Raw genomic sequence first — 24,181 nt, 5'->3', positions numbered from 1 at the left:
ATGCGGCTCGTGGTGGACACGAAGCAGTGGTCAGGATATTGCTGGACCGACAAGATGTCGAGGCGGACTCGAAGAATAACGATGGGTTGACTCCGATATCCTGGGCGGCTGGAGGTGGACATGAAGCGGTGGTCAGGCTACTTCTAGACCGACAAGATGTTGAGGCGGACTCAAAGGATAACTTGGGTCGGACACCGTTGTTATATGCGGCCTGGCGCGGACATGAAGCAGTGGTCAGGCTACTGCTGGACCGACAAGATGTCGAGGCGGACTCGAAGGCTAACTGGGGTCAGACACCGTTGTCCTTTGCGGCTGGAGGCGGACATGAAGCGGTGGTCAGGCTGCTGCTGGACCGACAAGATGTCGAGGCGGACTCGAAGGATAACTTGGGTCGGACTCCGTTATTATATGCAGCCTGGCGTGGGCATAAAGCGGTGGTCAGGCTACTGCTGGACCGACAAGATGTCAAGGCGGACTCGGAGGCTAACTGGGGTCGGACACCGTTATCCTGTGCGGCTGAAGGTGGACACGAAGCGGTGGTCAGGCTACTGCTGGGCCGACAAGATGTTGAGGCGGATTCGAAGGATAACTGTTGAAGAGGGAAGCGCTCGATGGCAGTCTGACAAGCAGACGGGTCGAAATAGCGGAACAATCGCACACTTCTGCAGTCCTCAGCACCGAGGATACAGCAGGAGATATCAAAAGAAGGTCATAGCGAGGCAAAAGAATGTGTATTCGAAAAATCAACTTTGTGGTCTCGGGATGGGCGAGTTTTACTCCTAGGAGGGTTGGAAGCATCGGTGTCACCATCTGGCCTATGGAACCTGGTCAAATGGGCCAAGAACAGACACAACGCATCCGCAGCCTGCACAACAGCACTGGTGAAACAGGATGGGGGACTTGCCCGTGAGCCAGAAGAAAAGGCTGAGACACTACGCCAAACCTTTTTTCCGCCCCCGCTCCAAGCCGATATTTCAGACATTGAGGGATATGTGTACCCGCTATCGATTGAATGCCTGGAAATCACTGTCCCAGAGATTGAGAAAGCAGTGCGCAGAGCGTCCCCGAACAAAGCCCCTGGCACTGACGACATCACCAACGGCATCCTGCACCAGACGCTTGACATTCTTCTTCCAAGTCTCTATATGCTTTTTAACTCGTGTCTTCAACATGGATACTGCCCTGCACACTTCAAGGATACGATCACAGTCGTACTCCGGAAGCTAGGGAAGGATGATTATGCACAACCCAAGGCATATAGACCTATTGCACTCCTAAACACCCTGGGGAAGATGATAGAAGCCATTATTGCGAACCGACTGGCCTACTTAGCAGACGTACACTATCTTCTCCTAAGCCGATATACGGGGGGCCGGAGACTTACATCGACGGCACATACTATACACCTTCTACTCCAACGGATACACTAAGCGTGGTCTGAGGGTAAGGTCGCCTCTCTGCTACTGCTCGATGTATCAGGAGCATACGACAACGTTTCGCGAGAACGGCTCCTGTAGAACCTTCGAAAGCGTAGGATCGATCAGAAAATCATAGCGTAGATCGCGGCTTAGCGACTGCGCTACAACTCCTATGCTGCAGGAATTCACTGCCCTATCAGCACTGATCCAAACCGGCATCCCGTAAGGATCGCCAGTCTCGCCAATTCTCTACCTGTTCTACAATACGGACCTGATTGAGGCATGTATGACAGAGGATACGGAGGTGGTCAGATACATTGACGATTCGTCTATTCTAGCAGTAGGGCTGACGGCACAGTGGAACTGTAAGACCTTGAAAAATATCCACCAGAAAGCCAAACAATGGGCAGTTAAGCATGGCTCCCAGTTTGCACCGGCAAAATACGAACTGGGTCATTTCCCGAGAGACCCCAAAAAGAATGGCACACATTGTCTTCGCCTACCACACGCCACTGTCGAGGCCTCCGCGTCATGCCGCTATCTAGGTGATGGGAGGTGGTTGTTTATTGATAGAGATGATGTCGATAGAGATGGAAGAAGAGGTCACGCTGACGAGAAAACAACCTTATTTATTAATTATCCGACCTATTAGACACGGTCCACTAACTAGTCTAGATCAGTTCGACGGTACCGAGCCACCCGAAACAAAACATAATCACTGGCTATTCACTCCCTTCACTCAACTCAGGCCACCCGCTCACTCTCACAGGCCCGCGGCGTGGGAAATGCCTGGTTGGCGGGTTTCGAGAATCTTGATCGTCTGCTCGAAGACCTTGGTCTGCGCCCGGCGTCCTACATCGGTATAGATCCATGACTCGACATTCTGGTTCGTGCCATCACTCTGGAACTCGCCATGCGAACTGACGGGAGCCGCAGCGGCTAGCACCAACGTCCGGCCGCCGACTTCGGTCGTCCGATCTAGGATCCAGCGGATGAAGCGGATGATCGCCGGCGGCTTCGCGCCGCTGCGGTCGAGGTTAGAGGTGCAAAGACCTGGATTCACTAGGTTGATGATTACTGGTGGCGTGGTGGTTTCTTTCTTATTCTTGAGCCGGGCGACGAGTTCGCGGGTGAAGAGCACCTCGATCAGCTTGGTGGCCTGGTACCTTTCCAATTATAAGTATTCAGATCAACATCGAGGTATAAAGAAGCTCACCGCGGTTGTTGACTAAAGTCCTTCTTCTCGTTTAACTGGGCGTACAGATCCGGGGCGTTGATCTCGGGGAATTTAGTCAAGCGGTGCGCCTCAGAGCTCACAATCACTAGATGCGGCAGGGAATCCGGGTAATTGCTCTTCGTCTCGTTGAGTTTAGGTAGCAGGGCGAGAGCGAGGAGAAAGGTGTTGAGCACGTTGACCTGGACCGCCTGTTCGAAGCCCTCACACAAGTTCCAGTCACCCGAGTTGATGCCCGCATTTTCGACGACCACGTCGACCCGTGTCAGCTCTGTTTTTACCCGGTCGGTGAACGCAAGCGTTGAGGCAGTGCTCGACTGGTCCAGCGCCCACACTTCGATCGCATCGGGGTCTGACCGCGTCGGGACACTTTTCAAGAGCTCCTCCTTGGCCTTCTGGCCCTTGGTAATCGTGCGGACGGCGAGAATCAGCCGAGCGCAGTTCAGGCGATAGAAATGACGCGCCGCCTCGAGCCCAAGTCCAGTGTTGGAGCCGGTGACGATGACCGTTTGTCCAGCAAATGAGTATTGTGGGAAGGGCGGGGTGACGAATAGCTGTGAGTAAAAAAACAGGCGGAGGCCAGTGCCCAGCTTGGGCTCGATGGGAAATTCGAGCTGCTGTTTGGGCGCCATGGCTGTTATCGGAGTGACAGAGGGGGTGGTTAGGGTTGAGGTGGACTTCGAGAAGGAAAGAGGACAATAGAGTATATATACAAATCTAAATATTATGAAGGTTCGAGACTAGCAACGGGAGCTTCTTGGCAGCTTCTGCCTACAGTAGGATGTCAGAAGTTCACACGAGCGCTACTAATGTTAAGGAGCGCTATTACCCCTCATGCAAACCTCTGATATCCCTCTGTCGGAGCCTGGGGGGGTGGCCTGTATTTCGGGGATCTTCCAGGTACGCTAACTTTTAGCCTTTCGGCCCGGCGAGGCGGTAGCGGGATTAGATCATCTATTAACTAGATTTGTAATAAGGTAAATATGCTTATTGATGCGCCTGTGATTGCACCGTTGCGACCTACTCTCTCCCCGCTCCCCATAATTTGGGTCGCCTGGCCGGGCTGCGGCCCAACAGTTGCTCCGCCAGATGAGCCACCAAGTCTCCTTCTCGATCATTGTAATTCCCTCGCGTTGCACTCGAGCGGGAATCACCCGGCTCGACTACCGGGAAAATACCTTTTCCCACTGGGAAATATTGCCCAACACGATTGGAACACTAGGCCGACTGCTTAGCACTACAGTCGGAGCTCTATAGGTCCATCTACAGCTACCTTAGTTAACACCAGGCAGGCCGCCTTATCTGTTCTCATCTTGCCTGAGCTAGAAGGATGGGATGCGATGGAGTGGATGCTTACTCAGAGGGAAATGTACAATGTCTAGTCACATTATGAGTACTGATAACCTGTTTCCTTGCTTGATCATGAAATACCAGAATGAAAATTTTGCTCATATAGCATGATATCCTTCCGTCACAATAAACTATTTGGGTAATCCCCCGTTCACACTCATCTCGAGCATCGATGAAGATCACTGTGGAAGCCATTGTTGGACGCCGAGCCACTGTTACTAGTTAAACACATAGTTCCACACAGCACGTTTTACATTTCACGTTCTCTATTAAGAAACTTACGGCCGCCTTCATTTAAAAGTGCGGGCTCAATATAACATTCACACGAAGCCTTGGCAGTGGATCTAGGAAACAATCATGATGTGTCTGAAGGTCACCCCGATTTGAAGACGGCAATCGTGGCGGTATTGGTGCCAGAAGCAGCCTTTCTGCCCAAGGCACAAAAAGCAATTGTAATGCCTGAGGCATCAAGCGGTAATAGTAGTGCTGATTGCCAGAATCCCAACCCCACAAAAATAAACTTGGAGTTACAATTAGGGAAGTGGAAACCCTGTACTAGCTAAAATTGTGGGGCACATCCTATTTTGATGCAACTCGGATTCGATCTCGGTCTCGGTCTCGTAATCGGAATCCCTCGCCTTCTGAACACATGTGGGTGTGGCAGAAAATCCCAGAGGTAATCAGCCCCGGGATGCTGTAAGGGTAGGGGAAGCACACTGCGTTCCTATTGAACGACTAACTCCTAATGTACAGCTGACTACGTCGGAGCGCTTAACCCGAGAGGAGAAAGGGAGAATCCTAGGTACTAACCGACGACACTTTACCTGCTCGCGCGGTGAGCTCGGTCCGAAAATTTGTCTCTCATCATAACAAACTTCAAAGTTAATTCTGTCAAGTAGCAGATCGACGTACTAACCTGTACTGGAAATGTCCATTGGACGCAGATATTGATTGGACATGTGTGTAGAGGCGGAGATCTCAATTGATTTAATTTGAGTGATCCCTTACTTTAGAATGTACAGTATGTAGCTCCCTTAGCTAGTGATATGAGGCTTGAGCTAATCAGGAACAAAGCAAACAAAGCCGCAACATCGAAAATAATTCCTGCACTGTCTATGCAAAGAGCCAAGTTGACTGAAAATAAAACTTGGACTTGATGCTATATATGTAACTTCGCATATAAACTTTGCCTTGAAATCGAACCCGAATACGAGACCAAATCATGATAAGGAATGCCGGTAGAAATCCATGATCCAGTCCTTGGCTGCTTTTAAATCGCTACCACTGGTTCCAACAAAAGATCTTGGTATTCTGTATTTTGGGCATTCGTGGGTTCATTTGTGCAGCCTGGAGTTGATATCAAGCTTGTGCTAGGCAAGGGACACGGGTGCCTGGAGATAAAAAGGGCTTAGGTTCGTATTCGGATCTGGACCCTGAGAAGTCTAATCTACCTACCAAACTTTGCCCTGCACATCAGATGTCGAAAATATTTAAAAGGATGGACATCGAGGCCATGATATTACATTCATGACGGATAACCGCCGATTTTTAACGCGACTTGTATTGAAATCTACAAACTTCATGTTGTTCAAAATGTTAAAAATGTCAGAAATCTCCAAAATGGCCCTCTTTGGTCCCAAGCACAAGCTCAAAATCCATTTGGTGCAATCTTTCTTGGCGGTAGTTATTGTCGCTCTTTCCGCTGCGCGACTACTCGCTTCAAAGGGACAGACGAGGACCCGATCTGGTAGTATGGGATTAGGAATGGTAAGAATTAACCCTCCGATACAGTGCTGCTTCCAATAATTCAAGCTGACTCAAAATGTGGAATAAAGGGTGCCAAATCACTCGTAATTATCCTTTACCAGATCTTGACTGGACACGTTTCTCGCTTCCAACGATGGGGGAGCCTGAAAGCATACCTCGTCCTCAATTCGCTAGAGATAGTTTTCTGGGGTGCGGTGGCATTCCTCGTCATGCAAGCAAATCTCCAGATGTGTCTGGCCCCAGGTTGCGCCCTCGGATGGGTGGTGATAGTGTTATCCGTAATAATGAAGTGAGCAAATTCAAAACAAAGGGATTAAGATTTACTTACTCACAGAGGAGACTTTAGTATTCTTGCGCTCTACATGACTATCGTGTCCCACCTGGATTATCAATACTACAAGGCCACAGGCCAGCAGCGGGGTTTCACTATAAAGGAGGAACTCCCGCCGCATAGTAGGAGTGACTCGGGTGTTTGAATTGAAGGAAAGTTCTTGAAATCCAAGATGTCTTGATGCTTGAGCGTCCTACGGTTACCACACTGGTTTCAAGGCTCGAACAGCATTACAGTGCATTCAGTGATGTAGCTGCGCCCCCAATGTTTGAGAGTCTTTCCTTTGGTCCCACTTAGCACCGGCTGTGTCAAGCAATTTGCGTCAGATGACACGACAATCAGGGCCTTGAATACCAGCACATATTTCAATTATGGCATGTTAATGCCGTTGTTGGGCTCTAAGCCCGCGAATGCCCTTTCCATTGATCGCAAACTATGGTATGACTGTTATGATACAGGAGGAATATTCATGAACGAAGGTAGAAGTGGCTGGGACGGTGTATGACATAATCAATCAATCAATCAATCAATCAATCAATCAGGGCATAGGGGATTATGTACTTGCATAATACATTGCAGTCGCAACCGATAGTGCAGACAGAACACATTCCCAGTTGCTCCCCAGTGCGGCCACACTCCCCTTGTTAAAGGGAAAAATTTGAAAGAGTAAAATTAGTGATTGTCCTTTTTGGTATAGACCGTCAGTAGTCTTGTATATATATATGAAAACCTAACACCTGTCATGCTGTTGCAACGACCGGAATATTCAACACCTGGGATTGCGGACAGACCAGGGAGTGCGGGCCCCCTCAACGTGCTACGAGTAAAGGCGGCGAGCTCTAACGACGCCGGCCTCGTTTGGATTACTGAGGGGCAAATCTTGGTGGAAACATGATATTCATTGATGTCAAAAGATTTTAACTGATGACAAAACGTGAGTTAATCTGTGAGCTCCGAGCCCCTGACGGATGAGAAACCGGCTGTCTGCTTCGAAGTTGTTTGACGTAATCTTTTAATCCTTTGCTAAAGTTTAACATACACCAGACAGAATTGACCAGTGTTGAAGAGATTAAAAAGGTCGCAATCGCGGCAAATAGTGTGAGGGATGTCTTGAACGCGCTGAGACCACTGTTGTCTGTCAAACGGTACATTTGGAACATGGTTTTGATGATACTTGTCAAGATGGCAGCCATAAAGAACTGTGATTATTGTCAAACAAAGCCTGAAATTTGATTAGATAGTGCCGCTCACCATGACAATGACAAGGGATTTTCTTTTCTCTCGTCGACAAAAGAAAGCCGCTAGGGCAAGAGTTATGATGGCAACGGGTACCATGGCCGCGTTGATCATGAACTCTTCATTATTGAAATCTTGAATTGAGAGTAGAATCTGAAGCTGTGTTCCAAAAATGAAGAACCAGTCAAATTTCAAGAGGGCGATGTAGACCTGTCAAGTTAGCTTAAGCATTAGGGATAACCTAGCATAGTCTCTTACCTGGTAGACAGTATATCGGCGATTCATTCGCAAGTCTGCGCTGATGTCTTTATAGATTGACCACGAAAATTCCGCACGAAGCTTCCACGTCACGAATGCCATGATGGCAGTGCCGACACCTAGAAAGACTGGAACCAAGATAAGTTCGATCTGGTACGTCGACCAAATACTGTTGCTGCGCGAAGTATCGGCTACTACTTCAGTGACGGTCTCTCTGATTTCTCTCATCTGAATGATGCCATAGATGAAAAGACCAAGGTTACAGATGCACAGTCCAACCAGCTGAAAGGTGTTCTTGCGTCGTAAAGCATCGTATGAAAGCGCCAGCTCGTAGAGAAGCGCGAATATGTAAAGTCCGAGAAATGACTGAATGCGCAGCGTCGCCTCAGACTTATCAATCTTGTCAAGCTCGTTCAACATGCTGACAAGTACCCAGCTAAGAAAGATGATGAGCCTCATGCACAAAAATTATACTCAGTTCTTGCTAGGCACTTACCTCTCGATCCCAACGGTAGCCAGGGTTTCGAGGATCACCGTGGTACCAAACGACCGTGTCCATAATGTGTTTGGAAGGTAGATAGACCGGCGCTTCTTTTTAGATGAAGTCACATGCCCTCTGTCGTTGTGGACATGATTTGTCGACGACGGGAAATCGTCGAGCTCAATGTACCTGCCGATTGACAGGGCTGTCTTGGAGAAGGGGCGACACTGTGGGGCGTCAGCCCTGGTCGGAGGGCACTCAATGGCTTCAGCGACTCTAGAGTCGCTATGTTGCATCGTTTCCTTTCAAAAAGCGTAGCTTCAAATTTCAGGTTCAAGGATAGGTTGATACAGCAATGAGGTTTGAATAAAACAGAAGTTATTTGTGACTGTCATTGAAGAGAGTTCACTGAGTGCAGCTCTGAAGGGGCTGACGAGCCCGAGTACGAATCGAGGCGTAAATCTTTCGGAATAGGGCCCATTTTTTAGGATTTTTAACTCGCACAAGTCAATATTCAATCATTTTTGTGGAGCCTAGCGTGTCCAGATTCAATCTTTATACATAGTACAGTTGTTTCTAAAAAAAATCCGTTGTTTTAGTTGCACTCGGCCATGGTCCACATAGCCAGCCGGCTTATCACCCATGGCTGCCTAGTCTAGCCCCTTTTCTAAACCGATCCTTCCTCATTTCAAGAGCATCGGCGGTGATGTATCTGGCTCCACAACCAAGATCAGCACAGGCCGACATTAGGGGCCATGGCCCATCGCCTTGAGTGAGGACTTTGCGGAGTCAGCCATCGTGGCTAATCTCCAGGAAGGTCTCCGGGACTTCGTTAACTTTAGAAAACAGACAAGCAAACAAGAAAGATTAACCCAAGATTTGCCCGATTGTTGGACTATCTAGAACTTGACCTGCCACTTGGGATTTGTTCTTATCCGTTCGCCGAAAATTCGAAACCCTAACGGAATAGGTGCTATTGCCAAGGCGATAAATCCCAGTAGGCTGTTGCCCCATCCTAGGCCAATTTTGTCATACAGTTTCAGCCCGAATAGAGGAAAAACCGCACCCAAAAAGCTCCGTAGCACTGTGTTGGCTGCTGTGGCGCTCGCAGCATGTATGGCAAACGCGTCGACCAGGTAGGTTTGGATGCACATTAGGATACCGATCACGCCAAACCCAATCACGGCGTTTCCAATTTGAGGCACAATCCAGTGGACATGATACTTGGTGCTCCATCCATAGATGAACAGACCAGCCGGCAGACCGAGACATGCCGGAATGATGATTGGGTATCGCAGTCGGTCTTCGGGAAGAATGGGCTCTCCCAAGGCGATCTTTCTCTTGATCCTCTTGTCACTCTGAGTGGCAGCAAAGCCCAGCCCCAACAGCATGCCAATTCCACTTCCCAGGAAAGCTAGGCCGGCAGTTCCTGAAGAAAACCCGTACTCGCCCTCGAATACGAACGTATAGGTCGTGAAGAGGATATAAAGCAGACCGTACATGATTGCCACGTACGAACACATCAGGAAAATGATCGGCGATAGGAGAAGCATCTTCATGGGCCGGATGATGCTTCGTATGAATAGCTCCTTCTTGGGTAGATCGGAATGAAGACGAGATTGATACGAGGAGTTCCCTGTCTCTTTCCTCAGTTGATCGGCCTTTCGCTCAAGGAGAATCGGAGGGTACGTCTCTTTCAAAGTGAAGAAACACACGATGGTGGAAGCTCCCGACTGTTCATTGACGATTCGATGGTCAGTTTTCACATGTTAGCGTGGTGATCTCGTAGATGGTTTCTTACCACGATCGCGATGACCCAGAAGACCCATCTCCAGTCTTTTGCTTCAACAAGAAAACCTCCCGCAATAGGGCCAATGATCGGCCCAAACAACGGTCCCAAGGACCAGAGCGACATTGCTACACCTCGTCTCTCAGGTGGCATAAGGTCCGCAATGGTACCGCTGCCGCAGGTAATCGGTGCCACTCCAGCAAAGCCAGCCAGGAAGCGAAACACGATCAACATTGCCATGTTCTTGGACACTGCGCATAGGATGGTGAAAATCAAAAAGAGAATGTTGCAAGCATGATAAACAGGGACTCGACCAGTCCACTCGCTAAGAGGCGCGATGACAAGTGGTCCAAATGCGAAACCCAGCACAAAAACGGAGATCACAAAGGTCGCAAGTATTGTTGAGTCTGTCTTGAAGTCTGCTAACATCTGGGGAACACCAGGAGCGGACATCGATGATGCTAGAGGTCTGATATTCCCGGTCAGTCGAACTGATAATCGCCTGAATGAGGATCTGTCTGAATGGGGAAGCGTACGTAAGGAAAGTGACAAGTGACAGAGATGCGATTATAGTCCATTTCCGAGAATTTGACCAGTTCCTTGGGTTGGCAGGATCCTCGTTCTCGGGTTCACTCCACCACACGTCGAAGTTGGATTCAGGCTCTTCGCACTTCGCTGCTGTTGTGTCATTTGAGGCACTGAGCTGCTCGTTTGTGCTGACACGACTGGCGACGCCTGCCTCGAGCGCTTCAGGTTTTGTGCACTCGTCGTTTTTATCGTCATCATTTGCGTTTTCGGACATCTTTGATCTGGGGGAGGCAACCTTGCTTTCAATACGGTTGTTCCCCGCGTCAGCTCCGGATCAACAAACTCGAGCACGAGTGTTGCGGTGCAATGCAATAGTTCTCCGCAGGGTTTGAAACTATTTTCAGGGCAAAGCTGTCTTGTCGACTTTATCTATTTGTTGGTTCTCCTAGTCATGTATCAATTACCCAACCAATCAAACTAGAGGTGATTGGCAATATTGATTCATTTAGTTCATTTTATTCTCGGATTCGCTCCCGTATTCGGGAGCGTGGTACAAGTTTCCAACGTTAAATTTCCCGGTTGTAGTCAATGCAAAAGAAATCTCTGGGCACTTACTTCTAGAAAGTGTGTATGATATCCAGCATGCCATAGTGTGTCTTTTTCTCTCTCTTTTCTCTTGATTTCTCCCGTTGATTGCCAATTATTGATGATATACTGTACCTTGTATTCCGTATATACTTCGAGCCAGCTAACCCGAATACGAACCCGAGGCGGATCCCCATCATCCGATGGGCTTTTTTATGCCCGTCCCCAAGTTAAACACAGCATGAATTTCAGTCTCGGGCGAGAGCCTGCCGAATAATGCCAGACATGGGGTAAATCGCTACCTACGCCTCACAAATCATGCTTTTCTTCACTTGGCCCCTCAAAAGCCCCATCCTCTATCAGCTTTCCAGTCTCGAAGTATGTTGTTGGAGAGTGGGGCATGGCAAGACAGAGCACACCCATAGCATCTCGCATGTTACTGCCAATTTCAATGAGCCTCACACACTTCCAGATGCAACAGTCATAGGCTGCCACGGTTGAATCATAATCTTGTCGAATGCAGCACATGAGGGATAGAAAACCTTTGGTTCCATGATTTCTGTTCTCTGAAAATAATACATTACAACAGGAAGACTGATATATACTTAAATGGTTAAGCACTCTTTTGAGGGGTGGATGAGTATTAAGGTATAATATATTTATTACTTTTTAGCACCATCTAAAAGACCTGGTTATAGAGGTTAAGGGCACTATAATTATATCTAAAAGATGTAATAAAGTAATTAACTTGTATTTAGGTGGGCCTGGAGAAACTAAGTGATCTCTAATAATATAGGTTACTAGTACTATAGTGCATTAAGCAGGGTAAGTATATATCTAGTAGCTTAAAACTTAAGCACTCATCATCACTTTATATAAGTTATAAAACTAGTTAATTATCTTAATATTTCCTAGGGAGCTTTTCTCTAGCCCTACTACCTAAAAAAAGTATCCTCTCTTTCCCCTTGGCTAAGCTAAATATTTTACAAACTAGCTATTAGAAATTAATGGCTGCCCTGTTTATATTAGACCAGGCAGATTTGAGGCAGGTCCCCTACTAAGCTACTATTCTATGTCATTGTATAGTTCTTATGTTTATTTATCAGCTGTACTTGAGTATTAAAGTAGCTAGAAGTTACATACCGCCGGAGACTTTTATACAGATCACCGGGATGCACAAGAGATGAATTCTATCCTTACGTCGTGCTATAAGCAAGCTACCGCAGTGGAGCTATTCTGAAGATTTCCTACTCAGACATTCACCCTAGAGGCACCTCGTGCGGCAGTGTAGAAGTATTGGAGTTATTCTTTGTGATTGTAGCTGTGGCTAATACCCGTGAGGGGCATACGACCATGGGAATGGTCCACACACGCCTTGATTTACACTTTCCAGACTATCCTCAGACGTTTGAGATGCCAGACAGCCTACTGTGAAACAAGCTCATCAATATTCACCCATCTAATCACCAGACAGGAACTTCAGCAGCCTGAGCCCAGGCGTCCAATTGCCCATTCTTCTTCCGTTCCCGAATCTGTTCCACTGTTGACGTGCAGGCCTTGCGCGCCAGCTCGGGGTATTCCGCCTGAATACGCTCAGCCTCGGGACTGCCGGGCTCAATCCCGGCCAGCTTCAACTCGTAGATCACGGTAAAGCTGATATCTGTCGAGTCGGGGCTGACGGTTGCCGTGTCGTGGTAGGATAGCAGGAAGGTAGTCTTTGCGCCGGTCTCCTTGGTTTTTGCTTCCACCTGGGCAGGTCAGCCATTGCACATGGATAAAGTCTTGCAAGTGCTAGCTACCAGTAAACGGTCTGCAATCCACACGTCTTGATACATGATCTCCCCGTTGCTTTTGTGGACCGCCCCGTTTGCCATAGTCAGTTTACGCTCCAGGGCGTGGCCGTTGCGCGAGAGAATCTCGCACTTAGAGACGTAGGGCGCATATTCCTGGGGTGTATCTGCCACCCGGGCGATGCCGGTCCAGAGATCCTTTGCCGTGAGCTTGGGCTCACATGACGGCGGGTTGGCTGGGGTAGTGAACGAGATGTTGTATTCGAAGAGAGGGGTGGAGTTCGCCATTGTGATAGTTGCTATCATTGAGGAGTTGTCCGCATTCTGGGGGTATTATATTGTCATATATGGGGTCTCTGTCTGAGTAATGCCGCAGTTTCGGTCGCCGATTTCTGTACCGTCGGCGTGATATAAAGCTATCCACGGCGAGCTATTTTAGCATCGAGTCTCATATCACTACCGTTGACCTGAGCGACTCTTTCTTTGCGTCTTTCATTCTCGTCTAATTTGTTAGGAATCTCTTTCAGACGGATAGGTCACTATGCTCAAGCTACTGCAGGAAACAGGAAAGTCACTTGGTTTAATTGAACCTCACAAAGCTAGAAACTATGTACAAATTATAACATGCTCCTACAGTTCCCGATCGAGACGAAACTCCGCCAATGGCTGAGCCTGCAGCTGGGCAACCAGACCTCCCGCAGCCAAAGATCCCATCGCCACCGCAGGAGTGACAGCCTTCAATGGTGTGGCACAATCCCCTACGGCAAATACTCCGGGCACATTCGTCTCGTGGAAGGGAGGCGTGGTCAGGATATCCCCTCCTTCTGTCATGTTCAAGGCGAGCTGCTTCGCAAACGGTCCGTTCACCTCTGTTTGGGGGTTGTACACCTGCGTCGGTTAGCACAATATCCTTTCCTCAGGTTCTATGGTTACCTACCAAAAAGCCTTCTGTTTTCGACTCGCCGGTCTCGCCAAAATGAACAATGACGGTCTTGGCGACATCGCCCTTTTCGAATCGCGTGATGGGTCGTGCATCGAATTTCAGCCACGAGGCGCCGGCAGGGGATGCCTCTGCAGCCTGCTGGATCTCCTTCGCCAGCTGCTCATTGCCGTTGGTGTACACCGTGACCGACTCGGAGAGCCGCCCGGCCATGCGAGCCAAATGCAAGGCGCGCGGAGGGTTCGCGATGGGTCCCAGAGCGAGGACACCCGCGGTCTCCTGGCCACGTTCCTCGTAGCCGTCACAGAAGAGACAGTGGTAGATACCATTCGCCCAGCACTCCGAGTATCCTTCAATGTCGAGGGGAATATCTCGGACACCTGTCGCCAGGACGAGCTTGCGTCCATACCAGCGTTGCCCTTCGGTGTCGCGGGCCTCGAACAGCTGGTGGGACTCGATCGGCCTGACGGCCTCGATGGTGCTGTTCTGGAATTGGATGGTCGAGTAGCGGTTGGTCAAGTCGGCGCGACCTGCGGCGCGTAGCTCAGAGGGATTGCGGTGGTCCCATCCGAGGACGTTGTGCATGTGTTGGGTCTTTGCATTGCGATACACGCCAGAGTCGAAGACGACCGCCGTGTGTAGCTGGCGAGCCAGGCCAGTGGCCGTTGAGAGACCTGCCGGACCTGCGCCGATGATGAGCACGTCGACGAGGAGCGCTCCGTTGGATAGTAGTTTGCCGATCGACATGTCTGTGGTATTGTGAGATTGTGATTGTATGGAAGAGTTATTATCCAGAGAAAAGGATTAGAAGAAAATGTAAAAATTTTGCATCGACGGTGAGGTTGCCTGTCTTTTTATATACACCTCCAGAGCTCGGGGACTTTCCTCGGCAGCCGAAAAATGTTTCCGCGGGATCGGCCAATCGCCATGCAAGTGATGTATAAGACACAGGTTGCGCCACGTTCAAAAGAAACAAATAGAATTACATATAGTTCACGGAGAGCTGACCCGATAATTGAATTCAACCTCGCTTGAACCAAAGAGCGACGCGATCGGAAGCACACGCCATGGACACAGTCTACCTCCACCAGTCTTTGCGAACTGCAGTCGCAGTCTCGTTTGGGGTCGGTCTGCTATACTGGGTATATCGACTGATTTTGCAAAAGTCAAAGAGTCTGAAGGCGCTGGACTTGCCGGTTCTGCAAAGTGTTGGTGATCAAGACATTGTGAAAACCCTGGAGGAGGGCCATGCCAAGGTACTCCCAACCACGACAACTACTCGTTCTACGAAGCTCACAATACCAGTATCCAGATACTCCGTTCGCACTGGGGGTGCCAGGACAACAATTAGTTGTTCTTCCCGTCTGTGAAATCGACACCGTCAAGGCACTGCCGGAGAACCAGCTGTCTATTAAGAAGCACCACTACAATCAGTTCCTAGGCGAATACTCGTACATGGGCACCAAGGCCGATGAATTCGACGATGCGATGAGATATCTGCTGGTCCGCAACACTCCGGCCGTGTTGGCCTCATTTACGGCCGAGATCGACTACGCCATGTCGACCGTGCTCCAGCTCCCACCCAACACCTGGACCCGAGTGAAGCCGCGATCGATCATGCCCAGGGTGGCCACTATCCTGTCCGGCCGCGCCTTTGTCGGGCTTCCGCTCAGTCGAGAATCAGACTGGATCGAGTCCAACGTCAATTACACCCAGGACGTCTCGCGCGCCTGGATGGTCTTGCGCTTCTACCCGCACTGGATCCGACCGCTGGTGGCGCCGTTCCTGCGCGAGGTTAAGACCCTAGAGCAGAACAAGGCGCTCATCGGGCGCAAGATTGCAAAGCTCCTTGCCGATCAAGAAGCGCAGAAACTGTCACCTGCAAAGGAGAAGATCCCCGGCGGTGATATGATCGACTGGTTCAAGTCGCGGTACCAGACCCAGGGGAAAACGGCCACGGCCCAACAGCTCACGCGCGATCAACTGCTGGCCACCTTCGCCTCAATCTACAACCTGTCCAACGCGCTGACATATGTCATCTTCGATCTGGCCGCGTACCCGGCCGTCGTGGACGAGCTACGCGAGGAACTAGACCAGGTCCTGGGCCCCAACGTCGGCGCCGAGAGCATTGACAAGACCACCCTCCCGCGACTGATCAAGCTGGACAGCTTCGTGCGTGAATCGCAGCGTCTAAGCCCAACGTCGTTGGTCAACATCCCCCGAGTCGTCACCGATCCAAATGGCCTCCGACTGAAGACCGGCCATGTGATTCCACCAGGATACCTAGTGATGGTGCGCGCGCAGCCGATCAACCAGAATTCCACTCTGTATCCGAATCCGGAGCGGTTTGACGCCTTCCGCTTCGCTCGTCTGCGCCAGCAGGGAGGGGCCAACGAGAACCGCTGGCAGCATACCTCCACGGGGGCCGACAACATCAATTTTGGCCATGGCATCTGGGCGTGTCCGGGCCGGTTCTTTGCCAGCGCGGAGATTAAGGTGGTCGTGGCATATGTGATTCGTCACTACGATCTACGGCTGGTCGAGGGACGGCCTCGTCCGACTCCCAAGTATGGTGGATTGGCTATTTTCCCCGATGCTGAGGCGGAGGTCGAATTCCGGCCGAGATTCTAGGAGGCGGTTGGTAGTATCTTGTAGCGGTTTAGATTACTTGATTTGCTTTGAAAATTGAGTTTACAGCGTTGCTTTACCGTGGAATAGTGTCGAACGATATGAAATTAGATCAATGTGTGTCCGGAGTATACTTTGAAGCAAGTTTTGATATCAAATGTGTCATGATCCATTTCTATTGTAAGCCTGGTCCGAGTCTACAGCTTCATCCGCCGAGATGAGACCCCGAGTGCTGCTACGCCGATCGTAAGATCGAATGCATTCAAAAATAACCTGCAGAAAGCCGTAGCTCCTGTGGTCATTGGGATTCTCATTTCGGTCTCCGAAACTGGTGGAGCATTCGACATGTCCGATGGATGCATCCATGGTCTATATATATGTAGTTGTTGTATTCCAGGTCGAAGTCAACATTCATCTAAGACGTGCCCAAACTCATTACTGTCTACCAGACTGCAAACCGCCACCATGACTGTCCTCCCCGACTCTGAAAACGGCTACCTCCTCAACTATGAGGACCAGGAGAAGAGACGCATGAACATGCAACATGACCTGATCAAATCCTACATGGGAAAACTGATCCTAGCTCCGCTGCCTTTTGACAAAACCAATCTCCGAGTCTTGGACAGCGGAACCTTCAACGGTAAGTCAACCCACTGCCTCTATGTTATATCACCTCTGGACTAATACTGCGAAGGCCTCTGGCTAGAAGATGCCTCCACCCTCCTGAAATCCCCCACCCTGATCGGCGCCGACGTCTCCCCAACCGCCTTCCCAGCGAACACTCCACCCAATACCGAGTTCCACATCCAATCCATCTCCGACCCCTGGCCAACCGAATGGCACAACTCTTTCGACCTCGTCCACCAGAAACTTGTCATCGCATGCCTTCCCCCTGACGAAGGCCGCCAGGCCCTCTACAGTCTCATTGAGCTCGCCAAGCCAGGCACCGGCTGGGTGCAATTCACTGAGGGCAGCCTCGAGCATCTCACCCCCGAGCAGCGCAAGCAGTACCCCGTTCTAGCCCGCTTCCAGACCTTGGTTGCTGAGATGCTGCCTCATTTCCGCTGGAATCCAAGGCCCGGGAAGCTGGTGCGCCAGTGGCTGGAGGAGTATGGGCTGGAAGATGTGCAGGAGAAGGTTATGGAAATTCCGATCGGAGCGGGAAATAAGGATCCTAAGCTCGGGGAGATGGCGAAGCAGAATATGCTCGAGGTGGTGGCTAATTTCCGGACGGCCGCGACGCGTAAGTTCTTTGCCTTGCTTTTGTCGTTGCTTTGTCGAAGATGAGGCTAACGTGTGTAGGTCTTCCTGACGGCACGGGGATTCGCGCCGAGGACTTTGATCCGATTCTCAGGGATATCAAGGTCGAGTTTGAGACGGTTGGGGGGATCCTCCGGTTCAACACGGTTTGGGGTCGTCGGCCATAGAGGCGAATAAGCATATTATTAGGTAGTCGACAGTGCGATGAGAAATCCATAAAAAATCGTTCTACTCTTGTAACAGTTGACGATTTCTTAACGTACTTCTTTATCATTGATCTACTATTTCTTTGCAGTTTAGGTTACATCCCTTTGTTAAATGTACATGAAGCACTCCATTGAATGGAATCTGGGCTTGAATTAAACATTATGTCAAACGAAACTGTCATAACGAACTCAGCTAAAACAGTGTCTAGACAATTATCTCTAGCTAGTAGGAGATGATAGTAGCAGAGAGGACACAGCAGACACAAACAAATACTGTCCATTGCCGTAACAAAACCGAAGATGATACATCTGTCGAATTCGAAACTCAAAAATCATAAGTACACAGCGACTGGGGTACAAAACGCTATTTACCATGCTTCATCCTCAAGAACCAAGCAGAGACGTGTCTACTAAGATACCCATCAAGGCTGAGCCTTGGGCTCCTCCTTCTTGCTCTTCACGCTCTTCCAGCCCGAACCAAAAGACAACAAGGTAGCAATACCAGCTAAGACAATCGAGACAATAAAAGCATCCTGCAAACCGGCCACATACGACTCGAGAATGACCTGTAGGTCATGGCCATGAAACGTGGACTGCAGCTCAGTAGMACCCGTCGACGTGATAAGCGCAGCACTGATGTTCGGCAGATGGCGCTGCACCTCCTGGACCAGCTTGTTGGTGAAGGCGGCCTGCCCGGCCTGCACAAAGATGGCCCCGCCCATACACTGGAAGAAGAGGATCATGGCCGACACGGTCGAAAGATCCTCGACGCCGACGACAGCCTGGCTTGCCATCATGGGAACTTGGATGGCGAGGCCGATTCCGATGCCCGCCATGGCCTGGTATCCTATCCACTCGTTGGCGCCGGAGTGAAGGTCCAGAGTGTAGATCAGGCCGCTGGCGACGGTGGTGAGCACGCCGCCGAGTGTCAGCAGCGGCATGTAGTAGCCGATGATGCCAAGCGCAGCGCCCGAGAGAGTCGCGAAGAGACCATCGCCCAGGACCAGTGGCAGGGTGCGCACGCCCGAGTCCGAAGCAGACGCGCCCTTGACAGACTGGAAGTAGGTCGGCAGGTAGTACAGCAATAGGTAAAACGATCCCGAGAAGGAAAAGGTGAAGAGGCAGGAGAAGAGGATGGTCTGACCCTTGAGGAGGCGCGGCGGGATCATCGCTTTCTCCTGCAGCCAGAATTCATTGATAGTAAAGGCGATGAGCAGCAGACCGAACCCGACCAGAGTTCCCACGACATCGGCGCTTCCCCAGGCTTTGGCTGAGCCACCCCACTGCAGGGCCAACAGGAAGCACAGGATGGCACCAAGGAGCAGGACGATACCGGATGGGTCCATCTGCAGCAGGATCTCCTTGTACGGGACATTTTTCGCGCGAGCTTGGGGCGGTGCCTTGAAGAAGATGGCGATCAGGCCGGCGGAAACGCCACCGATGGGCAGATTGATCCAGAAACACCATCTCCAAGTTGTATTGGACGTAAAAGCGCCACCGATGAGCGGTCCAGCAACTGCAGCAACGGCAAAGCTGGCCCCAATGGCGCCCGTCATAGCCGCACGGCGACTTGGGTGGACGGAAAAGGCGAGGATGGTGTAGGAACCCGAGGAGATGCCTGCGGCCCCAATGCCGGCAATGGCTCGGCCGACGATGAGGGTCACAGAGTTTTGGGCGACGGCGCAGATCAACGATCCGACTTCGAAGAGCAGGACGGCAGCGATAAAGCTCAGCTTCAGGGGGAAATAGCGGTAGATCTTGCCCCAGGTGCCTTGGAAGGAGGCGAGCGTCAGAAAGAAGGCCGATCCATACCACCCGATATCTGCCACGGTGTGGAACTCGTCGGTGATTCTGGGAATCGCCGTGGAGACAATGGTGGTGTCGAGGGAGATGAGGAAGATGGCAGCCACCAGGCCGGCCATGATAACACTGAGGGCAAAGCCAGACGGATAATGCATCTCTTGCTCAGGGGCTGGGTCATGGMCCGTGATGGAATCGTTGGGAGAGCTGTCCAGCTCTCGCTTGGACTCTTCGATAGAAGTATTGGACATGATGATTGATGTAAAGTAGAGATGTTCAATTGATTCAATTGACTTGACGATGGACTAGACAACAGTGCGAGCAGTGGACGATAGCCGGAGACGCATCTATATCTATAGGACATCGGAGACATGGAGACTTTCATGCATCTAGTGTTGGCCATATTAGCTAAGAAGCCCTTCTAGACTCGCTCACTTGTCAGCAGATCTCATTTGAAAGCCGACATGGCTCGCTAATGCAGATCTCTGTTGGAACTGAAGAAATCTGCTCATTCCGGCCTGTTTGCAGCATCACCCCATCTGATTCGTCGTGGCGGCAAAGTCTCCGCTAAGTCTCCGAACAACCTCAACTAGGGCAAGGGACGGCCCGTCAGCCAATCCAATGGCGCGTTTATTAGATTCCCTCCTTTTTATTATACTGATCATATGCAGACACGATGAAGCGTAGACGTATCGGTTGAGTTCTACAAGGTACTCACTTGTTCTTCATGCTTCCATTCACCGCATACGAAATCGTCAAGAGATGGACCAATGTCTCCGTATGATTTCTGCCGAAACTGCACTAAATAGATATATTCACTATGGCCTACACCCTATTGCCTAACCCAATTTTAGCAGTTTCTCCCCCAGTAGTCTCTTCAAAATGTAATTTCCGGCCATCGCCTCGCCCCCAGATTTTCGAGTGGATGTTGTCATGATATGACCACATCAGCCCATACAAGGTCAAGATAATCCAACCGAGCCACTGCGGACAGTGTCCATCACTGTCGGTATGCACCCTGATCAGTCGAACCAGCAGACGAAGTGGTGGGCGCCAAAACAGCAGGAAAAGCAGACCTCCCATCTTCGCGCGGAAGGATGTGGGAGGCTCGTACGACGGTAAGGAATCAATATAGGCGCTGTATGCCGTGAGCGGCTTATTCTGTTTGCATCCCGTGGAGATGAGACCCTGCTTCGGGTAAGTATACTGTGCTATATTTCTCTTCTTAAATAAGCTTACCAGGTAGCGCGCACTGGGCGCACCATTGGGTCGCCAGGGGTACTTGGCTTGCAAAGTTCGAGCGATCAAAATACTGCTTGGGTCCGGTTTGCCGTCCTCGTCGAGGATAGAGGCATGGACCTCGACCTCATCGTAGGCGACTCCGCCGCCTTCGCTGATGACCAGCTGGCGGTAATCCTTGGGATTCAAAAAATAGGCGAGACCCTGGACAGGAGGAACGTCACGAGGAGCCTGTTCGTCTCCAAGTCGTAGCGTCGTTTTCTTGTCTGGTGCAAAAGGGGCGACGCTCGCAAACGAAGGCTCAGCGTACGGGATACCGAAGATGTCGAAAGTCAGGTAGTGAGAGGGGACAACAACTGCCTTGATATCCAAGGCCTTAATGCCTCGATTTTCTAGCACAGATAGCCGTAGGTTTGAGCCGTAAGCAAAGTACCAGATTCCCCCGTAGGGGTCTTGCAACATCGCTTTCCCCATGTTGTTTGCTCTTTGCACGTCTGTAAGCAGCGCAACCAGGGAAATATCTTTCTATCCACTGTATCTACGTCTCAACGCACCGACGGCGTCCGAAAATTCGGATGGCGTGTGGGATGGCTACAGGAGGCTGTTTGTTGCCTATAGATATAGGATAGCCAGAGGACCGCAGACATCGTTGCTGCCCCTACCATTGCTAACTACCACAACCTATTTTCAATTCTCTAATTGCCCTATACCCGTGAAAATGACCGAACGCCCGTCAGATCTTGTGGTAAACCGGCTGGTGCTTTTCGTGGTGAAAGGTGAGTCGAGTCAAATTGATCGTCAAGCCCCCCCCCTCACGCCTTGGCTGCAGGCACCGCCACATCCACGCACAACACCGTCAAACCGTTGATCTTGCTCGAGGAACTCGGAGTGCCGCATGACATCTACGTTGTCGAAAAGGTGTCTGCGCCCTGGTTCAGCGAGATCAATCCTCACAAGATGGTGCCCGCCATTCTGGACCGCTCCCCCGACGGCCAGGACACCGTCCGCGCCTGGGAATCCACCTCGACCCTGATGTACGTTGCCGATGCATACGACAAGGACGGAAACTTTGGCGGACGCAACGTGCAGGAGAGGTCTGAAATCAATAACTGGTTGACGCTGCATACGGCGGCTCTGGGGCCCACGGCCAAGTACTGGCTGTATTTTTATAAGCTTCACCCGGAAAAGCTGCCTAAGACTATTGAAAAGTAGGCCGCTGCAAATCTCTGGCTTGTCTCTTAATTACATAGCTAATATGGGCGACAGACTGCGCAGCAACATTACGGTCCAGTATGATATTCTGGAACGTCGCCTCAATGAACCCGGCCAGCAATACCTGGCTCTGAAGGAGCGACCGACCATCGCGGATATTGCGACCTTGCCATTTGCCATGAAATCCACGGCGGAACTGTTTGGTCTGGAGTTTGAGAGATGGCCAAAACTGCAGGAATGGTCGGTTCGCATGAGTGAGCGAGATGCCGTCAAACGGGCATGGCAGCGAGTCGCGGGCTTTGGACACGGCGAGAAGGAGTATGGAATGTTAGAGGCGTGATTCTTACTCGCCCCATTGTTAATAGAGTAGGACAGTTTTATTCAATACAGTTATTCCAACCAATTTATCCGTTTAATCGTAGGTGGATTCTAGGCTGCTTACTAGCTACCCGACGGCTTGGCCCCGGGGTCGACCAGCCCTACGGCACTATCTCCACTACAGTATCCTCCTGTATTTTCACGCTATGGAAGATTCTGGATTATGTCGATCATTCAGTATCTCTATTTCATGGATATATCCAGTTTGTCGCCGAATAGAATCATGATTATAGTTCGGCGACCGAAATGCAGATATGTCTCCATATGTCTCCGAGAGTGTCGAGTATATGTATCCGAGCGCTCGCAATCAACAAGTGTGCAATCCCACAGACTAAGCACAGTTTTACGAAGAAAGGCACAACAATGGCACCAGGTCCACTAGAAAGCGAGACCCCAAACGGCAATGCCACGCCGCGCAAGGGATTCAAAGCCATCGTCAACGAGCTGCGCGAGTTACAGGCACATGTCCAGCGTGTCCAATCCGCTATAGAGTCAACCGAGGTTCAGTCCTGGCTGAATGAGCAGCTCCACCATCCTGACCAGCTCCCCGACAAGGAGCTGGAGCAGCTCGCAGTGGATCTGGTGGACAGTATGGACAAGCTTCAGCTCCAGCTTGTTCCCTCCGTCTCCTTGTTGACTGACGGCTTCTTCGGTAAGCGGCCAGAGCCGTACAAGTAGATTGCCTCCATACTGACAAACGTTTCACCAGGATATCTCAACAGCAAAGCTCTCTGGACCGTTGTCGAAGCCCAAGTGGCAGACCGACTGGCGGAAAATGGTCCGCAGCCCGTATCAACCCTTGGTCTGCGCTGCGGCATTCAGCCCGAGCGGCTTGCCCAGCTGCTGGACACGCTTGTCAACAACGGCATCTTTGCCTATAATGCCGCCGACGATACCTACAGCAACAACCGTGCATCCCTCCTTCTCTGCCACGACCACTGGACCCAGTGGCACCTCTGGGCCGATCTGTATCCGAACGAGTTCTTCGACGTCAGCCGCGCCATGCCGCAGGCCGTCAAGCTAGGCGAGAGCCGCACCGCCGCCCAGATCGCCTACGGTACCGAGCTGGACCTCTTCGAGTACCTCGCCAAAGAGCAGAAACTCGCCAAGTTCCAGAAGACCCTTGGAGCGGGGGCGGTCGCGCAAGCCCGCGGCCTGACCATCGACTATCCCTGGGAGGAGATTGGCTCCGAGCCCATCCTGGACATTGGCGGCGGATCCGGTGCGTTCCTGGCGTCGCTGCTGCGAGCGCATCCCAACCTCCAGGGCGGTCTCATGGATATCAAGTCTGTCATCGAGCTGATCACGCCTGAGTTCCGCGAGGCACACGGTCGGTTCAGCGATATTGGGTCTCGTGTCCAACAGCTCGTTGTGGGCGATTTCACCAAGCAGATCCCGCCGTCCTCGGTGTACACCATGAAATGGTGTCTGCATGACTGGGTCGACGACGATGTGCTCACTATCCTGAAGAACGTTCGCCGGAGTATTGTTCCGTCGCCAGTCAGCCGCTTCCTGGTCGTGGAGTCGATTAAGTCGCCTGGTCGATCGGGCCGTTTGCCTCGGTACGGCGATCTGATCATGATGATTACCTGCAATGGCAAGGAGCGGTCCCTTGAGGACTGGAAACGGCTGGGACAGTTGGCTGGTTGGAAGATTCACCAGGTGCATCGTGTTCGTCGCGCGTGGCCTTGTATCATCGATTTTCGGCCTATCTGGAATTGATTGTGTACATAGACTTTATCTACAGTGAA

The 24,181-nt window shown here is 50.9% G+C and overlaps 12 protein-coding genes across 12 annotated transcripts in view; 5 read left to right on the top strand and 7 right to left on the bottom strand.

The window, feature by feature from the left end:
- Asppvi_010863 (ankyrin repeat domain-containing protein) overlaps positions 1-596 on the top strand; it is a gene marked incomplete at both ends in the record, with an annotated part of 1,090 nt that extends 494 nt beyond the window's left edge. Inside the window, one exon of the mRNA XM_043306699.1 lies at positions 35-596. Coding sequence (XP_043162634.1) covers positions 35-596 — 562 coding nt within the window. The remainder of the gene's footprint in view (positions 1-34) is intronic.
- Positions 597-2,181: 1,585 nt separating this feature from the next.
- On the bottom strand, positions 2,182-3,284 carry Asppvi_010862 (uncharacterized protein; the record flags this gene model as incomplete). Its single annotated transcript, XM_043306698.1, has 2 exons — positions 2,182-2,584; positions 2,635-3,284. 2 exons carry the CDS (start codon positions 3,282-3,284, stop codon positions 2,182-2,184), a joined length of 1,053 nt encoding a protein of 350 aa, XP_043162633.1.
- Positions 3,285-7,039: 3,755 nt separating this feature from the next.
- On the bottom strand, positions 7,040-8,371 carry Asppvi_010861 (uncharacterized protein; the record flags this gene model as incomplete). The annotated part of the gene is made up of 5 exons (XM_043306697.1): positions 7,040-7,080; positions 7,140-7,299; positions 7,352-7,546; positions 7,595-8,030; positions 8,091-8,371. 5 exons carry the CDS (start codon positions 8,369-8,371, stop codon positions 7,040-7,042), a joined length of 1,113 nt encoding a protein of 370 aa, XP_043162632.1.
- Positions 8,372-8,974: 603 nt separating this feature from the next.
- Positions 8,975-10,666, bottom strand: Asppvi_010860 (MFS transporter; the record flags this gene model as incomplete). Its single annotated transcript, XM_043306696.1, has 3 exons — positions 8,975-9,808; positions 9,877-10,333; positions 10,401-10,666. The coding sequence occupies 3 exons, from the start codon at positions 10,664-10,666 to the stop codon at positions 8,975-8,977; spliced, it is 1,557 nt and encodes a 518-aa protein (XP_043162631.1).
- A 1,774-nt stretch (positions 10,667-12,440) lies between these two features.
- Asppvi_010859 (SRPBCC family protein) lies at positions 12,441-13,055 on the bottom strand (the record flags this gene model as incomplete). The annotated part of the gene is made up of 2 exons (XM_043306695.1): positions 12,441-12,725; positions 12,777-13,055. 2 exons carry the CDS (start codon positions 13,053-13,055, stop codon positions 12,441-12,443), a joined length of 564 nt encoding a protein of 187 aa, XP_043162630.1.
- A 342-nt stretch (positions 13,056-13,397) lies between these two features.
- Positions 13,398-14,454, bottom strand: gliT (thioredoxin reductase gliT; the record flags this gene model as incomplete). Its single annotated transcript, XM_043306694.1, has 2 exons — positions 13,398-13,655; positions 13,705-14,454. The coding sequence occupies 2 exons, from the start codon at positions 14,452-14,454 to the stop codon at positions 13,398-13,400; spliced, it is 1,008 nt and encodes a 335-aa protein (XP_043162629.1).
- A 320-nt stretch (positions 14,455-14,774) lies between these two features.
- On the top strand, positions 14,775-16,338 carry gliF (cytochrome P450 monooxygenase gliF; the record flags this gene model as incomplete). Its single annotated transcript, XM_043306693.1, has 2 exons — positions 14,775-14,963; positions 15,013-16,338. 2 exons carry the CDS (start codon positions 14,775-14,777, stop codon positions 16,336-16,338), a joined length of 1,515 nt encoding a protein of 504 aa, XP_043162628.1.
- A 462-nt stretch (positions 16,339-16,800) lies between these two features.
- Positions 16,801-17,762, top strand: gliN (N-methyltransferase gliN; the record flags this gene model as incomplete). Its single annotated transcript, XM_043306692.1, has 3 exons — positions 16,801-16,975; positions 17,030-17,578; positions 17,638-17,762. The coding sequence occupies 3 exons, from the start codon at positions 16,801-16,803 to the stop codon at positions 17,760-17,762; spliced, it is 849 nt and encodes a 282-aa protein (XP_043162627.1).
- Positions 17,763-18,223: 461 nt separating this feature from the next.
- gliA (MFS-type gliotoxin efflux transporter gliA) lies at positions 18,224-19,852 on the bottom strand (the record flags this gene model as incomplete). The annotated part of the gene is made up of 1 exon (XM_043306691.1): positions 18,224-19,852. The coding sequence occupies one exon, from the start codon at positions 19,850-19,852 to the stop codon at positions 18,224-18,226; it is 1,629 nt and encodes a 542-aa protein (XP_043162626.1).
- A 574-nt stretch (positions 19,853-20,426) lies between these two features.
- On the bottom strand, positions 20,427-21,314 carry gliK (gamma-glutamyl cyclotransferase gliK; the record flags this gene model as incomplete). Its single annotated transcript, XM_043306690.1, has 1 exon — positions 20,427-21,314. One exon carries the CDS (start codon positions 21,312-21,314, stop codon positions 20,427-20,429), a length of 888 nt encoding a protein of 295 aa, XP_043162625.1.
- A 244-nt stretch (positions 21,315-21,558) lies between these two features.
- Positions 21,559-22,392, top strand: gliG (glutathione S-transferase gliG; the record flags this gene model as incomplete). Its single annotated transcript, XM_043306689.1, has 3 exons — positions 21,559-21,616; positions 21,670-22,048; positions 22,107-22,392. The coding sequence occupies 3 exons, from the start codon at positions 21,559-21,561 to the stop codon at positions 22,390-22,392; spliced, it is 723 nt and encodes a 240-aa protein (XP_043162624.1).
- A 401-nt stretch (positions 22,393-22,793) lies between these two features.
- On the top strand, positions 22,794-24,152 carry gliM (O-methyltransferase gliM; the record flags this gene model as incomplete). The annotated part of the gene is made up of 2 exons (XM_043306688.1): positions 22,794-23,082; positions 23,140-24,152. The coding sequence occupies 2 exons, from the start codon at positions 22,794-22,796 to the stop codon at positions 24,150-24,152; spliced, it is 1,302 nt and encodes a 433-aa protein (XP_043162623.1).
- Between the last annotated feature and the right edge of the window lie 29 nt (positions 24,153-24,181).

The sequence above is a fragment of the Aspergillus pseudoviridinutans genome (assembly GCF_018340605.1).
Source record: "Aspergillus pseudoviridinutans IFM 55266 DNA, scaffold_9, whole genome shotgun sequence".
NCBI classification, from domain to species: Eukaryota; Fungi; Ascomycota; class Eurotiomycetes; order Eurotiales; family Aspergillaceae; genus Aspergillus; species Aspergillus pseudoviridinutans.
The sequence above is the reverse complement of the archived record's forward strand: the minus strand, read 5'-3'. Positions and strand labels throughout refer to the sequence as shown.